The sequence below is a fragment of the Lutjanus erythropterus genome, chromosome 7 (genome assembly GCF_056507025.1).
Source record: "Lutjanus erythropterus isolate fLutEry1 chromosome 7, fLutEry1.hap2, whole genome shotgun sequence".
Taxonomy (NCBI): Eukaryota; Metazoa; Chordata; class Actinopteri; order Lutjaniformes; family Lutjanidae; genus Lutjanus; species Lutjanus erythropterus.
In genome coordinates, this window is record NC_139323.1 from 42087645 (window position 1) to 42105553 (window position 17909).

Sequence of the window (17909 nt, forward strand, 5' to 3'; positions counted from 1 at the left end):
AACTGGCATCTCCAGTCAGACAGTTACAGTGGTAAATCAGTCACTTGGATATATGCCGTAGTTTTCCTTTAAGGATGTCTGTAAGTGTAATGATTTACACTTCTTTCATTGTGAGGTGACTGAAATGATGTTTAGGTCTGTGTGTGTGAGAGGAGACTCACTGCTGTGACCCTGAACTGACTGTGAGATAAAGGAGGAGCTGCAGGATGGAGGCAGAGCAGCAGACGTGCTGATGTTCCACGACAGGAGTGTTTTTCTAAGCAGGTAGATTCATGCAGGCAGGGAGCGGTGTGTTCAGGGACGCCCGGACGTGAAGTGTTTCTTAAACACAAACTCTCTTTTTCAATTAAAGTTCTGCCTAACCTGCTGCCATCACTGAAAACTCCCCGAGCCCACCTGTGGAAGATGAGCTGAGCAGATTTGTGCTTTTTTTCTTATTCGCTGCTGATTTGACTTTTATTGGGTCAGAAGCTTCTTTTCTCCAAACACAATCGAGTTCGCAGCCTTTTACACGCTGCTGATGGAGGGAAAGAGTCTTTACATCACTGAAAGCTTCTTACTCAGCTGCCAGACGCTCCACACCGACTCCTGCTTCAAATCCCTCTGTGACTTCTCTGCCTTCATTCAACTGATTCTCTGGATTTGATCAAATAAAACTGTATTGATCCTCGAGCTGAAATTGGGTCACGGCAGCAGGAGCAGGGGCTGATGTGCAGACGAGAACAGAACGAATCAGAGAAACAATGAAACAGGTACGGATCTCACCTGCCAAGTTTCCTGATGCTGCAGCAGCTGGAAGGAAACTAACCGCTCAGAGCCAACATGGCCGCCGTCTGATGGTGGAAAACCAAAATCAGGTCATATCTAGAAGGGAACCCTAGATTTGTAAGATTTGGGAAACACTCATGAGATTTGTACGTCCTGTTTCTTCACTGTGTGCAGCGTTCCTCAGGCTGCGAGCAGCTACATCAGCATCATTTGAAGGGGTGGGAGAAAATCTCTTAACAGATATCTGCATATGAAGGCAGGAAGCACGAAAAAAACTGAATCACAGACCAGTGGTTCCCAACTTTTCTCCTTGGAGTCCCCTACTCATGTACTTCTTAGTATTTACTACAGTATGTTTGAATAAGGACAAAGAAATGGACCTTTTTAAATAGTTTCTATTCAGACTTCTGCATAAACTGTGATTTTCTTGTTTCCGAGCGTACAGTGTGTGAGCACATTCAGAGGGTAAAACTTTTTTGGTAGCTGGTCAGAGGATTGAAGTCGACAGTTGTAATCAGCATATATGAGCACAGTTCTGTAAATCCTTGTTGACTCAGTCATAAAATGTCATTTCAGAGTTGGATCTGCTTGTTTATCTTTCACATCATATTTTATAAAACATCAGCTAACAGTAGTTGACTGTAAGTATCGTCATCAGATCATTTGTTATTCAAATGAATGTTTTGCTAAAAGGAGCAGAAACACAGAAACTTTATGAGTTGCTGACACGTCCTGTTCATTTTGCTCAACTTAACAGTTTTTCACTGGTTACTGAGGCTGTTTATCTCTTTATTAACCATATCAGCAACATGGACGTATCGTTAGTGACAATAAGCTGATTAACTCAACGTGACTTTACAGTCACATCTGAAAGAAATGTGAAACTACTGTAAACCTCCTCTGCAGGATATGAGACTCGTCAAGCTGGGTCTGTGAAAATGACAAAATGGCACCGAATAACATAAGAAAGTAACTCAGATTGCGCCCATTACATTAATAAATTATTTCCCAGTACTGGTGATAAATGAGCAGATTATGTATAGATCTACTCTGTATATGAAGACACTGAGCCGGACAGAGAGTGAGACAGGAGCTGAATAAAACCATCCACATCTTTACAGGCAACAGCTTCAGCTCTTATGGCGTCCACCTCCATCATGTCCAGGAGGGAACCCTTGATTTGCAAAACCCAGAGATTTTTAGCGGGTCTGGGGTTCCCTTCTAGAAACGACAGTCCTCCTACCTTTCCAGAGAGAGAGAGAAGAAGAGAGAAAGTTCTGTGATGTTTGCAGAATAAGTTGCTAAATTTGTCGCTTCTCTTTTTTTTTTTTTGTCATCTGTGTGATGATGTTGCACTGAAACCCGTCTATAGCCAGAGGCTCATTTCCATCTGCAGTCCCTCGGCAGGTTGATGTTACATAACAAAGTAACACAAAATACAATAGTACATAAACTTCACAACAAGAGGAAATAAGTAAAACAAGAAAAAGACAATCAGTAACAGCAAAGACTGACACAAACAACAGAACAATAAGAGATTATGAGATGCACAGAGAGCTAAATGTTAACGTGACAGGTGAGAAAGTGCTCGTGTTTTTGCAAATTATTTATTGCAAAGTGCTGGTGAATATTACACATTTCCTTGTTTGCATGCACAGACGTCTGTATGCTCGCACTTTTGCACAGAGTTTTTGCACGAGATCAGTTTTATGTGACTGACTCGTTGTAAAGTTTTCTACCACCTGTTAGACAAAACGTGATGTCAGTGCAGCTGTAAATGAGCCAATCAGAGGCAGCGATTCTCCAGGAAGCTCCCCCTGGAGCTGTAACACGTCAGCGAGCTTCACCGGAGCGTCTGTACAACATGATCTGATGGCTCCACCCTCAGAGTGTTCAGCTCGAGTCTGGTCTGACTTGTAAAGAACTACACAGGGACTCTGTTCTGCAGACAGCAGCCCTCCTGGAACTTCAAAGTCCAGATGAAAACCTGCCGTCTGGTGTGACAGCGGCGGTGGAGACTTAACTCTGTGTTCAAACCGTCTCGCAGCTCTCAGGTTAATATCCAGCTGAATTTGGAATTGATGAAAGCCAACAGGAGGAGACAGTCCTTCACTCTGAGTCCTTTGAGACAGAGACGATGGAGGACGGGGGGAAATCTCTGCAGCAGGAGATTAAAACCTCCCGGCCCTCCTCCTCCTCCTCGGCTGCAGAATGAGCTCTCTGCTGCTGGATTGATTTGCAGCTTTGAAGCGAGCAGGTGTGGTGTATTTTACTGAGGTCTCATTAAGACCGAAGCCGGCGCGTCAGGCCGCTTTAGTCTCTCTGTCAGAGAGGATTTAAACTGCAGGATGAGTCTGAGAGGATAATCACACTCCAGTTTATCCTTCTTTTATCAGCCCACTTTATCCATGTTTTCATTCATGGGAGCAAAATCTGATATTTCACCTGAGACAAAGACAGACGAGAGACACAATCACAGAAGAAGACAAAGACAATACCAGAGATAAAAGACTTCCAGGCGAATACGTGTGGAGTGATATAAACAGATAATCTGACTTTAGTTTTGTTTTAAACCCCATTAATCTTCAAAGTTTCTTCTGCTGCATTTTCATCAGAAATTTGACTTTGCAGGAAGTGACATGTTGTAGCTAACAGCTCTGCAGAATCTGTGCTGCAGAAATCTGACAACGTTTCTGCAGAATTTCCATGATTTTACACAAATAGAGATGCTGCTTCTAAAACTCAGAATGTTATCAAGTACATCAGTAGTCATTTATTAATGTATTTGTTGGTGTGTGTGTTGTCGTGGTAATAGTAGAGACATTTCTGATTAATGCTGTTGGTTTCATGAACTAGTTTTTGTTCTTTCTCTGCGGGGCATCAAGGCCACTGTGGCTGCAGGGCAGATGATCTTTTGAGGGACATAAGGTCCAACTGAAGAGACTGAAGGGGTGAATTTCATGCTCTGATGAAAGTTTTCTGTGTTTCATGTCTTTGTGTTCAGATTTGACTCCTTGTCTTGACTGCAAGCGAGTTAAATCCAGCAAGCACGGCTGCGTTGCGTTACAACAGCTGCGTCACGGTATCTGGAGCTGATTGCACCTCAAAGCAGTCCAGAAGTGGCTCTGCACTCTGCTCTGCTTCAAATACGCGCCGAGTCTGTTTTTGCCAGATGCTGCAGCAATCTGCACAGAGCAGATCGAGCAGGCAGGAAGTCAGACATAGAAAAAGTCGAGAGGATCCAGGACAATTTTCAAAATAAAAGACTGCTCAGACTCACGATCATAAAGAAGTAAAACTAATTAGGCGGGCAAAACGCTTCACTGCTGAAACGTTTCATAAAATGCTGCTGGTGGTGCTGCACATGTGGAGGATGAAGTAAAAACCCAGCACAGACATGCCGTGTCTGCTGGGATCAACCAGTCAGATACGTTTTTCACAGAAACGCTGTCTGCACCACCTCTGTGTGTCTCGTGTCCCAGCTGCATCAGATCTGAAAGGTTTATTTTGACTTCAGGTGTATATTTTTTGTATAATAGACATGCAAATGTGAGGTTGATGCCCAATAAAAAGGCACAGAAAATATATTTTATCCACATTTTGTGACCTACCTGGAGCAGAGTTACTCCACAGCCTGAGATCAGCTCACTCTGCTCCTGTTTAACCACACAGACTGGGAGACAAAGTATGGGAACGTCTTTAACTTTTTGTGGGCAAACTGTACATTTACTGCCACTAGACAACTTTACTGCTAAATTTGAATCCCTGTGTCTGCTCTGAGTGTTTACGCATATGGAAGGAAAACTTATTGCACAGAAAGCTTCACTGCTCATTTACTGATGAAGCTTTAAAATGTGCAAACAAGATGGATCCTGTAGAAACAGACACTTCAGTGTGGCGTTTTCATGAACCGTAGTGGAAATATGCTGTCATCGTTTTTCATAATCTCTAATAAAAAATAATTTGAACAGTTTCTGTGTTGCATTATTCTCTTGTGGTTCAAGTATGAAAAATAAGCTAAATTTGAAGGATCAACATATATTGTTTTCTACTTTAGCAGAGTCCTGGTGGATTTTTGTTGTTTATGTATTTCTAGAGGATCATGTTTGTGTTGCACTATGATTAAAAATGCAACAATTTTGTTCCCAGATTGTAGGGATTATTTTTGTGACATTAAAACTGAATTAAACTTTAAAAATAAATGAAGGAAAAGAGACTGAAATAAAACCAGATCACATATTTTACTGTGATGTTTATGATCTAGACAGGCGCTGAGAAGGAGGAGGGGAATTCTTTTGTGTTTCTCTTTCGTCTTCATCCTGCTGAATGTCCATGTTAGTTACAGACACAGACACCGGGGTTAAAATGTCGTCTGCGTTTCATTCCTCCTCCTCCTCCTCCTCCTCCTCTTCCTCTTGTGATGTTCATCCTGTCTGAATGGGGTTTTTAGGAAGAGACTGACATGAATATTTAAAGCTGTTTGAAGCTGTAAAGCTTCACTCTTAATTCAATAAGAGACCAAACTGAGAGGCAGTCACAGACTTCAGAGGATGTAGAGAGTCAGGAGGGAGGATCACTGAAACCACAGACAGACAGTCTGTGTCATGAATCCACAGGATCAGACAGCAGCTGTCCGTCTGAAAACATCATGTATGTAGGTTGTTTTGTACCCGCGGATCTGAAGATGCACATGGGAACTTCATGAAGATTAATGCAGATCGCAGAAACATCAAATCAGGACTGTTTTCCTGACGCCTCCCTGTGGATGCAGTTGGATTGAAAACATCAAACCAGAAAAAAAAATCACACAATAACACAAACTCTGTACGTGGAGTCTGGTGTCTTTGAACAGAGCGATAAATTATCTGTTTGTGGTTAAACAGAGTTTCTCTCTGCTGGGATTCAGTTCAGTTCATTGATTTTATTGGCATGACTGCATAAAATACAGCACTGCCAAAACACAAACAAACTTTCACATAGTAATAAACAAAATAAACAATAATAATAGAAAAGGGCATGCAACAAATGAATTATTCATTAATAAGCAACATTAGTTATCGGCTTTGTGGGACGGGGGGCTGCAACATATCTTGCTCCTGGTCTGCAGTGGTCCTCCCTCTCTCTCAGTGAGGCAGGAAGTCTTTAAGAGTCACTTAGGTGGAGGAAATAAAGGAATATATTTCTATTTTTGTGAAATATTGCTCTCTTATTCTTTAGCATTGCTTAGACTGAGTCAGGAGGCTCTCCTCTCTGGGCAGCAGCTCTGTCTGTGTCAGCCTAAAGACAGACACAAAGACATTTTGGCCAAAACAAGAAAATCTGTCTGGAGCCTTAACTGTTAAATTTTCTCTTTTCACTGAAGACTAAAAACATTTGAAATGTATAGCGAACTGAAGAAGACGAGCCACCATAAAAACGTAGAGGAAAAGACTTGGAGCCACAGATGTCGGCGATGACGCACAGTTTTGTTGATGAAATATTAAAACCTTTTTAAAAATTTGGTGTCTAGGCTACATATTTTTGCGCTGAGTAGAATGACCATCATTATTATATTAATGTTATTCAAAACACCAGAACTGGCCAAACTATAAAAATATACAGACCACCATCAAGATGTGTAAAACACACGAGAAGAACAAATCACTGCAGACGTCTGATGATGCATGAAAACCATCAGTCTGCAGACTTTGCTGCAGACGTTCCTGTTCTCCAGAGGACGAACCCTTCAGATTGTAATGACCCTGTGATCTTTCCTCTGGTTCCACCCTCAGGACATGTTCTGCATGTTTAGTTCCTGTACTGACTGATAAATCATCAGGATGTTATTGTGTCTGTAATGAACCTGCAGCTTCTGTAAACTGAATATTTAAACCTCCTCAGTCTGACAGATGGAGATGGATGAGTGTGTCAGTCAGAAGTGAGACTCTACTAAAGACCTCCGTCACTCTGACTGATGGGCTGTTTTCTGTGTTCAGGCGTCAGGATGAAGACGCCCACGTATCAACATGACACATAAATCACTACAACAACAAGTCATTACAGCTGTTACTGAGCTGTAAACGTCTCGCTGGTGTCAAATCAGGAGTCATATTGAGTCGGGGCTGCTGTGAAATCTGCAGACGATATGACTGCTGTGTTTTCAGTCCCTCATCATCATCACCTCCACATTAACAGACCTCAGAACAGTTCCTGTAAACTGCTGACGTCTCTCACGTCCTAACAGAGTGTTGACAGTTTGATTAACACCTTTAATCTAAAAACATCACATGCTCGTTGAAGATCTCGAGCTCTGAAGCGGGTCAGAGGGTCAGCGCTCTGACAGCCCTCCAGGCGTTTGAATTTCACAAAAGCACAAATGTGTGGAACAAAGAAGAGAAACAATATCCTCCTCTCAAGTGATGTGGATATAAATATCTCAGTTTTAGCTTTTGACACTGAACTTCTGCTACAAACAGTGAGTCGTTTGTTCTGTTGGCAGCATAAAAAGCTTTGTTTCTTTGTTTGTTTGAGTTTCAGATTAATTTCAAACTTGATGCAAAATAAGGTGGTCACCTGTTACTGCGGTGTAATGACAGGAACACATCAAGTAGTTACAGTTAGTTCATATTCATTTCCATCTTTTATCAGTTAACATATTACCATATATTACCAGACTCATGTGTCGGAGTCAGTTTTCATTTATGCAGACGATGTGATCATGTATGTTTGTACCAGAGTCAGAAACATGTTATTGATCCCTGGAGGGAAATTGTTTGCATTACAGTTGCTCCCATTCAAGCACAGAAGGAAGTATAAGCATATGGAAAATATAAAAGTGGAAATAGAAATTATGAGGATGTGAAAAAAGCACACCTTCTAGTCAGTTTAGAAACTGACTGCTCATGCATGTGCAGTTGCATCACCTGCTGAGCCAAACATCCTCACTGTTGGTTGAAGCTATGACTCTGCCTCCTCAGAGTTCAACAAAGTTGGATTCAACACAAATAACGGATGCAAATTCGCGGCTATGCCCCTTAATTAACATATATGTAAATGAACCTTAACACTGCTTCCAAACATACAGAAAGCAAGTCAACTCCAGCAGGCAGAGCGTGAAAAACTGTCCAGATACACTCAGGGCCTGATTCACTAAGATCCCAAATAAACCGTGTAAACTGCATGTGCATTCTGACATATGGCACGTTTGATTTGTGTGCGTTTTGTAGGTGATCAAATAAGAATAATTGCAGCCCAAAGTGTTTTACAACAAAGAAAGAATGAACATATAAACAGAAATATAAAGCCATAAATTTATGCAAACTGAGCTGGAAAAATAAAACCCACTCATGAAAATAAGATAAAATGAGATCACATAGAATGCATCTTAAAAAAGATAAAACCTCATTTGATCAGACCAATAAAAGTTATATTTTCTTGCAAAGGTATTTGTTTGTGTAAATGAATTGTATATAGATGTGATATGTGGAAGACTTGGCTGCTTTGTTTCCTCTGCAGTGAATTCTGGGAGAAAAGAGTCATTTCTGAGACTCTGAACTCTTTAGAAATGTTTATTGATTTTTCTTCAGCCTGAATATTTTTAGTTTTGTCGAGATCAATGTTCTCTTTTTGCAGGAACTTCACAGGTTCTTCTCTTTACCCTTCAGCTGTCCTGCTGCTCCTGAACATGTTGTCATATCTGTATTAAAGTGAGCGAGCGGGATCAGGAGGGTTTGTTCCTGTCGTCTGATTAGATCTGAACACAGACGATGTGATTCCTCCCATGATTCCCTGTGTGTCAGATCTCTGCAGGGAGGCTTGTGTTGGATCTCTGGAGTTCATCACACCATTTTCCACCGTTATGATGATGGCGAGGGTCTTTTTTTTTCGCTCACGGCGGCTCTGATTGAATCCGGTTGGCGTGTCGGGGCAGGAGGACACGGGCCGCTCTCATTGTGTTCAGCCAGGTGACAAAATCTCGTTAAAGTCGTGTCCACGGGCCGCCGCTGAATGATTTATCTCTGGATAAAGGTCGCCACGGCAATGAGCAATGGGATGTCGACGGGGCGGGAGCCTCGGAGCACATCGCCATGGAAACAGGACCGGTCTGACCGTCAGGGTGCCTGTCCCTCTGCACATCTGACTTAGTGAGTAATAACACTGATGAAGTGGACGTTTATTGGTTTTTCAAATAATCACTGTGCTGGAGGAAGAATAGAGACGAAACTGCTCTGTAAAAATGTTTTAATCAAAAGAAAAACAACAACAAAGAGCTGAAACACAGAATTTAATTAAAGTTCAGGGCTGCGTTTATTCCTCTCAGCTCTACGGTCAGATCAGACCTCCAGATTTGGAGTCAGAAATCTGGAGAGTTTCAGGAGAGGAGGGAGGAGAGAGTTTATTAGACCAACACCGCCTCAGAAAGACAAGAGAAACAAAAAAGAAAATTAAGGCCAACACCTGCTGAGAAATGTGTCCCCTTTTCCTCCAACTTTTGGCCCTTTTCCAGACACGGAGCCGTCCTGGTTCAACTCGGTTTGACTCGGCCTGTCAGCCCAGCACAGTGGGGGTTTGTCTCAACAGCTACCTGCTTAAAAGTGTGTCTTTAAATGAGGATGAGCTCAAAGAGGCTTGAGTCAAGTGGCTGTAAAACATTGAATAAACCGTTCATATACATCTGTGGGATAAATACACTTTCTTTAAATTCTTCAGAATTAAAGTTCCCTGTTGCTTTGTTATTTAAATGCTTTTATTATGAAGCAGCACAAAAAGGAAAAGTTTTCATTCGTGGGTTTCATCAGCAGTAACTTAACCACGACTCCGCCACAGCTGAAAGCGAATATGAAACTGTAAAATAAAGCAAATACCTGAAAGTACAAACAGCGACACAGGAGCGAAACTAAACTTCAAAGTACAGAGATTCAGTTAGAAACTACAAAAGTACTGAGAGCTGAACATAAAGATACTTTAAAGAACGTCTTTCTCTCTGCTCTCCTGCAGACACATGAGCTGAGTATCAAAACTCCACAGTTGGCGACATGTCACCGCAGCCTGCTTGGAGGCGGGCTCGCTTTGGCAGCACTTCAGAGTAGGTCGATGTCGGGTGTGGCTCAGCGCAGCGCGGCGTGATGAAAGTGGTAATGGAAATGCACATCAGCGTGGCACAGTTTGACTTGGTGCAGCCAAAAGTGCCAGTAAAAAAAAACACACACACATTTATGTTTTTGCAAGTGGATCTGAAATCTACTTGCCTAGAGTCAATCTTTTACTTAGTGGTTATCAAATAATCAGAATCAGAAACGGTTTTCTTGACAAGTAAGGAATTTAGCTGTGGCATGTTGGTGCAGAACAACAAACATAAAACTAGAAATAACACATGAAAAGAAGTACAAAATAGTAGAAACAATATTTACAAGTGTGACTGTTATTTAAATAGATGAAGGAGCCGTGCAATTTATGTAGGAGAGCAAATAAAGTGAGAGACTGAAGTTTGTTGTCATGTTGGGCTTCCATGTCTACAAATGTTAAAAAAATAAGAAAGAAGAAGAAGAAAAGCAGGAAGTCTTCATACTTTAGAGCCTGAAAACAGCATTTTTGTATGAAAAATTATTTTAATAATTAATTGATTATCAAAATAGTAAAATAAAAACTTTCCTGACATGGCATTTCACTTGCCCCAGGTGGGTAGATCCTTTTGTTGAGCCCTGTTTTCCCAGTTTTCTTCAGAGTCCTTCTTTGTTTGCCTGGAGCCGAAATCTATGAAATAAAATTCTTATCTATATATAACTATAAAAAACAGTTTATTGCTTTTATGAGGACAACATGACAACCCTTTGATATTGTTCTACAGTGTGCCAAGAACATTCCTGCAGGCTGTGAGGGGGTCATAATCCTTACATGACATTAATATACAAAACACGTTTGTAATAAATAAATCAGAGGTCTCAGAAACATCCTCAAGGCAAACACACAATAATCAGAGATTATCACAGAGGTTCACAAACAATATAAAAGCATCTCAGAATTATCAAACATATTGTTGATATTAGTTAGACAGAGTCACTGTTGTCACCCGGAGAGAAAGTACCAGAGTCCCTCCGAAAATCTTGAAAGATGCTGAGTCTACGACAAATTCTTAATTATTTGTCCTCTCCTCTTCCTCAAATACCTGAATCCCGACTTCTTCTCTGTCTTCGTTTCCTTCCATTTTCTTTCAGCAGCTCTGCAGGAATACTTATGTTTTTTGGCGGTGCCTCCATGTCAGACTTCAACAGCGTGATTGATTTGACAGCTGCTGCAGCACCAGTGCCAATCAAATCCATCCATTGACATGATTGTCATTGGATCCCCCCTGAGTCAGAGAGATCTTGATTGGCTTGATGTGATCTATCCACTGAGGAAGGAGCCTTGTGTACCGGATCAGAGACATTGATTGGCTTCATGTCCCCCCGGAACTTTCTTTATAGGAAAAAACAGGATTTGTGGGCTCCTACACGATTGTGTATTCAGTGCAGAGGGCGAGCCAAGTCTGCATTTCTACATTATCTGTCCTTGCTTGGATAAAATCACTATGTGAGGGTGTTTTTCACTCTGTTCTGAGTTTTTGTTTTTGTGGCTGAAGGACAGTTGATGCAGAGCATAAATTTGCAGAGGCAGAGGAGGCTGAACTGAGCGTCCTGTCAGCAGGTTTCACCCGTGAACAGTTACACGTGTGCAAAACAACACATGCAAGCAGCTCATGACTCTGCACACGTCCAGATCGATCATGTTACACATTATTGACAGCAGATGAAGCGGGGCAGAGATGACATGATTATAATTTAATTGATGCATTTCTTCCATTATTGTTCGCTTCATTAGAAATGTTAATGAGACGAAGTTTCCTCCAGGAGCTCTCAGGTCTCTTTTGGCTTCTCTGTAATTCAAACACTGCTTCTTCATAATCAGTTGAACAGATCGGAGTGTGATGAATTTATTTGACATAAACCTTCAAGGCTCAAAGATGAGCCAACATCACAACATTAATTGTTGAAACACGAGGTCTGTGATTCCTTAAAAAAAAAAGCAGATGTAAGCTAATGCTAATGCTAACTCCTTGAGTCAGCTGAGAGTCTCCAGCTGATGTTTTAATCTTTCTATCTGATACGTTTTAAAACAAGAACCCTGTGAAAGTGTTTATGTAAAGTCAGCTAACAGCTGCATACATGATATAACATTAATGCTAACAGACTGAGGCTAAAGCTAGCTTACATGTCAGCAAACGTTGGTCAGATGGTAAAATACAGCAGGTATATCTACATGATACATGACAGAAATACACTCATTAATGTGGGAAAAAGAAGCGCAGGGACTCGATTAGAGCAGCGGACCTTGAGACGGGTCACCCAGCCAGACCAGCTGGACCACGATCACCACAGGAAGAGAGCAGGGATAAGAGCTAAGCTTGCATTTCATGGATTTTATCACATCTTTGCTCACCTCCTCTTCAATACGACTTAAGAGCTTTGTTGTGGAGGTGCGTATCGACCCTCAGTTCCATTTCATCTGCTTGAAGCGCTTGGCCATGTCTGCTGCTAGCACTAGCTAGTGTTAGCTACCAACTTCAAAACAGTTCCCAGTCTTACAATCTTGATTTCCTGTGTTTCGGCACCAGAATATTGTTTAGTGGAACCTTAAAATGATGACTAAAGTGTGTCCTTTCAAAGTGAACATTTTACTTTCTAATATGCTGCAGTTTTACAACGAAGGTTGGTTCTGCTCCTGTGTTCTGTGTGCAGCCCTGTTGGGTAGTTTGTCCCATTTCTTTTGGGTATTGAAGGACAGTGGTGGTCTAGTTTTCAGTTCGGGGGCTGATCTGAAGCAGAAGTTCAAAGTGTGAGGTGCAATGGATTTAATTTATTCAAGGAGGGTTCTTGTTTTAAAATCTGTCAGAGAGAAACATTAAAACATCAGCTGGACACTTCTTAGCTGACTCAAGTCAACTTAGCATTAGCATTAGCTTACCTCAGCCAGCTACACTCATGAAATCTGCTTGTGAGTCATTATTTTAGCGACAAAATCCACCGTCGTCAGCTAGAAATGAGAATCGGCTTTTGTTTAATTCACTAATGAATCCCAGACTCACGTTTCAACAGTTACTCCCAGTTTCGATGTTAATCTGCCGCCGTTATCACTGCAAACTGCAGAAACGCAGTGCAAGTATGGAAAGATTTAGCAACAGTAACTAAGGAGGGCAGGGCTTAGTGAAGAGCCAAGTAATGGTAGAATAGTCAGTAGCAATCTAACAAAATTATATTCTTATTCTACATAAACTATAAAAACTAAACAAATATATATGTTAATAAAAGTGATTCTGTTTCTTATTTTCTGTGGTATTTTTGTCAGTTTCAGAACAGATATGAAATGATGGATGGGTAATACTTATGTTGTTGTTCTCCAGTGTCAGTCGGCAGTGACGGAGCTGAACTGTCTCATTTGAAGAGTGAAGGTTAAACTGATTCACCTGCTCAGGTGATGACGTGCTGACAGTCTGTCTGTCCTGCATGACTGAAGCAGGAATTGACAGACTGACCCATAAATCCTGTTTCCTGTCGGCCTCACCTTCCCCGAGGACACATTAACAATAATTGGGAACGGGTCAGTAACTGGGCGAAGACAATAACTGGAGACGGACAGAGGAGGGACAGAGACGGACAGAGGAGGTGTGGAGGACAGATGAGGACGTCTGTCCATTTCACAGACATTTAATTCATTTAATTCTGTAGGTGAGTCACATCAAAGACTCGCTGACGTCTGATTGGTCTGTTCATCCTCCTCAGTCTGTGGAAACAGGCGGAGTTTAAAGACGTGTCAGCAGAAAGACTGTCCAGCTGCATTATGGGAAATGTAGGATCCAGTGTTTTAGGATCATCTCCACCTCTGCAGCTTAAATTCATCTTTAAATTTGTCTTTCAAATCATTTATCTGCTTTCTTTCTTTTTCACCTTTAATGTCTGATTTATAGAGGTGATGTAAATTGAAGAAGCAGATTGAATCATTGATGCTTTTATAGAAGTTTAATCAGACTCGTCTTCTGACAGAACAACACATAATAATGATGGTAATAATGATAATAATGATGATAATGATCAGGGTGTGTTTTAATAGAGAACAGCTGATAATAATTAGTCTCTTTGATAAAGTTCACTTCATAATTTCCTTCTAGATCAGATACAGATCAATGAGTCAGTGATTTGGAGGTCGTGAGCTGATTTAAGTGATCAGATTATAAAACATTTATTATCATCTTGTCTGATTTATTTTATTAAAACACTTGACAGTTATAAAGCTCTCAGCCTCCTCTGATGAAGACTGAAACAAACTATTGATCGTTCTTCATGTTCTGATGTTTTTTTAAACTTTCAGTGCTGCAGCCGACAGCTGTACGCTGTATACATACAGATGTGACATATTATTCAACATAACTTGGTGTCCTGACCTTCTTTATACATCCGTCTCAGTCTATAATGAGATATTTTAAGTAACAAAGCTTTTGTCTTCAGATGTTCCAGTGATGATGTTTCCGTTAATATTCAGTGACCCTGAATGCCTCATAACAGCATCACTTCCTGTCTGCTGACAGATTCAAAGCTGCAGAGAAACAGGGAAAAAAAATCAAATATGTTCTGAGTCTCCTCCGGAGAACAAAAACAAACATATTTATCATGTTTGGTCATTTTTCACCTTCAGTGTTCACTGCACCTCCTCTCCTCTCCTCTCCTCTCCTCTCCTCTCCTCTCCTCTCCTCTCCTCTCCTCTCCTCTCCTCTCCTCTCCTCTCCTCTCCTCTCCTCTCCCTGTCCTTCTCTTCTCCTCATCTCCTTTCCTCCCCCAGGTTGGTTCTAGATAAACCCCTTGAAATATAAAGAGGTTCTCAGCAGAACCCCCTCAGGTGGGCACTTGATGAAACCCTTGGAATATAAAAGAGTTCTGCGTAGAACCCCCTGGTGGGTTCTAGATAAAAACCTTGGGATTTAAAGGATTCTTGATAGAATCCCTCATGATGGTTCCAAATAAAACCTTTGGGATATAAAAGGGTTCTCAGTAGAACCTCTTGTGTAGGTTCTTGCTTGCAGTCTCAGAAGATGGAAAAGTTTGTGACAGACCCATAGAAGGGTTCTCTGTGAGATACTGAGACTCTGTGAGACACTCTGAGACACTCTGAGACTCTGTGAGACACTCTGAGACTCTGTGAGACACTCTGAGACTCTGTGAGACAAACCGTCCCTGCAGCGTTTTCATCTCGTCCTCTCTGATGTTGCTCCTGGACCACAGATGCTCCGTTTACTGCAGAAATCAAACGAGCTTCAGATGCTCAGCGGCGGTTTGAAGTGTCCTGACGGAGGCTCGTAGCATATGTCCTCATGTAGCAGATGTCCTCTGAGCCAGACTGCAGGTATCAGCTCCCTCCTCCTCCTCCATGTCCCTCGTCTCACTTTGGGGACGTGTTGTTGGTTTAGTGGTTTTCTGCTCCGTTACTCACGAGGCTCCTTGTTGTGATTTGATAAATATAATTTCTGCAGTCGGAGCTGCTGCTCAGATTACAGAGGCGTCCCATCAGGAGCTGTTAGAGAGACACCAGCTGCTGGAGAGGAGACGCAGAAGACGTCTGATCAGTGTCCATCTTTGTCTCATCTGGGCTCTACTCTGATCGAATCTGACAGCTGAAATTGACTGTCAAACTTCCTGATGTAAAGGTCAAACGTCCTGTCACCTGCTGTGTCATGGTTCCACCCAACAGACAGGGGGCGCTGTGGAGAAAAATTAGCATGTGTCCTGTGTTTTTTTGATTATTATTTTTTCATTTGCACACATGTAAAACTGCAATAAAATACAATAATGAAAGAACAAAACAATAAATACAAGGGACTCTCCTCCTTTTAGGAAAAAACAAACAAATGAAAACAATAATGTTGATCAAAACTAACATTAACAGAATTTAAGAAAAACAAAAATGAAACATAAAGAAGAAGAAACCAGAAAACAGTCAATAACCAAATGATCCAGTGACAACAAAGAAATACATAATAAAAAAAACAAAGAAAAGAGTTTTTGCTCTGTTAGCCTGTGTCTAAGTACCGTGTGAAAAGTCCTCATCATCAGTAGTAACTGTCAGCAGCATCATTTATCTGTTTACCACACTGACAGTAAACTGACTGATGTGTTTCAAATCTCAGAGTGAGAGTCTTCATTATTAAAACGCTTGTTTCTGTTTCCTTATTCAGCATAATTTAAATGACTAAAGCAAAGTCATATTTATTGCAATCATAAAGGACTTTACACTGCTGCCAGAATAAACAATCATCGTTCTCTGGAGGCTCATCCATTCTTACTGCTCTCCTTTAGGAATCTCTTTCTTCTCCGTGAAGGATGTGGAACCAGAGTTTATTTGTTTTACAGCAGCTTTTTGATAATTGCTTGTTTCTCCTGTTATATGAACCCATGAAAACGGGCTGCAGCCATGGTCTGATACACAGGAGCTGTAGTTTTAAGAAACCTGGTAGGTAAAATGGCCTGAACACATCGACATGACAACCAGGAGTCATAGTTAAGAGTGCCAGCTACTGGAGACAGGAAGTGACATTAAACTCCTTTCTGCAGTGTCCAAAGTGGGTTGAGTCTCATCGACCAGTTGGCATCCAGCATCTGGTACTGGTGCCAGGGTGTGAGGCCCGTCCAGTGCTGCTTGCAGCTTTAATTCTTTTCGTGTGTGTACAGTCTGCTGCAATCGTGTTAAAACAGCTGAAAGTGTGTCTGTACTGCAGAGCTGCTACAGCCTGCAGCTCCTCTGTGTGTGTGTCAGTGTGTGTGTGTCTGTGTGTCTGTGTGTCTGTGTGTGTGTGTCTGTGTGTGTGTGTGTGTGTGTGTCTGTGTGTGTGTGTCAGTGTGTGTGTGTCTGTGTGTGTGTGTGTGTGTGTGTCTGTGTGTGTGTGTCAGTGTGTGTGTGTCTGTGTGTCTGTGTGTCTGTGTGTGTGTGTCTGTGTGTCTGTTTGTGTGTGTGTGTGTGTGTCTGTGTGTGTGTGTGTGTGTCTGTGGGCTCAGGTGGTGAAGCTCTGCATTAATAATAAACTCCATCAGTTCCTCACTGAAGACATGAGAACCGTTTTGTTTTTATGTTAGAGCCAAAACTGACCTGATGTCTGTCTGTCTGTCTCTGTCTGTCTGTCTGTCTGTCTGTCTGTCTGTCTGTCTGTCTCTAGAAGTGAAGATGCTATAAACCAGATGGCTGTCTCCCCCTTCTCAGCTCCCCCTCCTCCCCCGCTCCTCAGCCCCGTCAGCTCTGAGGTAACAACACACACTTTAACACACACAGATATCCCTGTCCACATACTTTTGGCCATATAGTTTTCCAGTCATTTGGTCAGTTTAGGAGAACTCTACAGACAAAGTTCAATAAAATAAACATCTAAATGTGGACTCCATTAGTACAGAATGGAAGATGTTATGGAAGGAAAATAAACCAAAATGTCAAAATTGACCAATTCATGATGAAATAAATGTTTTTGTCTGCAGTGTCTTTAAAGCTGCAGGAGGCAGAAATCCTAAAAAACTGCTGATTGTTGATTCTCATCTGAGTTAGGTTTAGCCCCTCCTACCAGATGAGCAGCACATGCTTCATGCACGCTCACAACAGTTTACGAGGCTATCATGAGCGAGTACAGACCAACAGACACCAGCTGTGTGTAATAAAGCCGATACAGAGACAGAACACAGAGATTCAGTTAGAAGCTACAGAAATACTGAGAGCTGAACATAAAGAAACTTTTAAAAATATCTTTCTCTGCTCTCCTGTACACACAAGCTCAGTATCTGGGCTTACTTTGTCCCTGTTCCAGAGTCGGTCCATCTCAGGTGTGACTTGATGCGATAAAAGCTGTAATGGAAATAAAAATCAGCACGGCCAAAAATGCCAGGGTCAGTGCCCCATGTGTGTTTGTGTGTCAACATTGACAGTACTCATCAGAGAAGCTGATTCTGTCCTCTATATTGTTCCTGTCTTCACTCTTACGATGTGACTTTCGAATACATTTCTCGGTCCCGTTCAGCAGTCAACATGGACAGACAGACTAATTATCTGAAACACCTAATTATTTGAAACATACACTCTGAGCTCCCCTCCTTTCAATA

General features: G+C 41.6%; 1 protein-coding gene across 1 annotated transcript in view; it reads left to right on the forward strand.

Moving 5' to 3' along the window:
• Positions 1-17909, forward strand: part of patj (PATJ crumbs cell polarity complex component) — a 146381-nt gene that overhangs the window by 115692 nt on the left and 12780 nt on the right. Inside the window, exon 32 of the mRNA XM_084723836.1 lies at positions 16982-17066. Within this exon, the coding sequence (XP_084579962.1) occupies positions 16982-17066 (85 nt within the window). The remainder of the gene's footprint in view (positions 1-16981; positions 17067-17909) is intronic.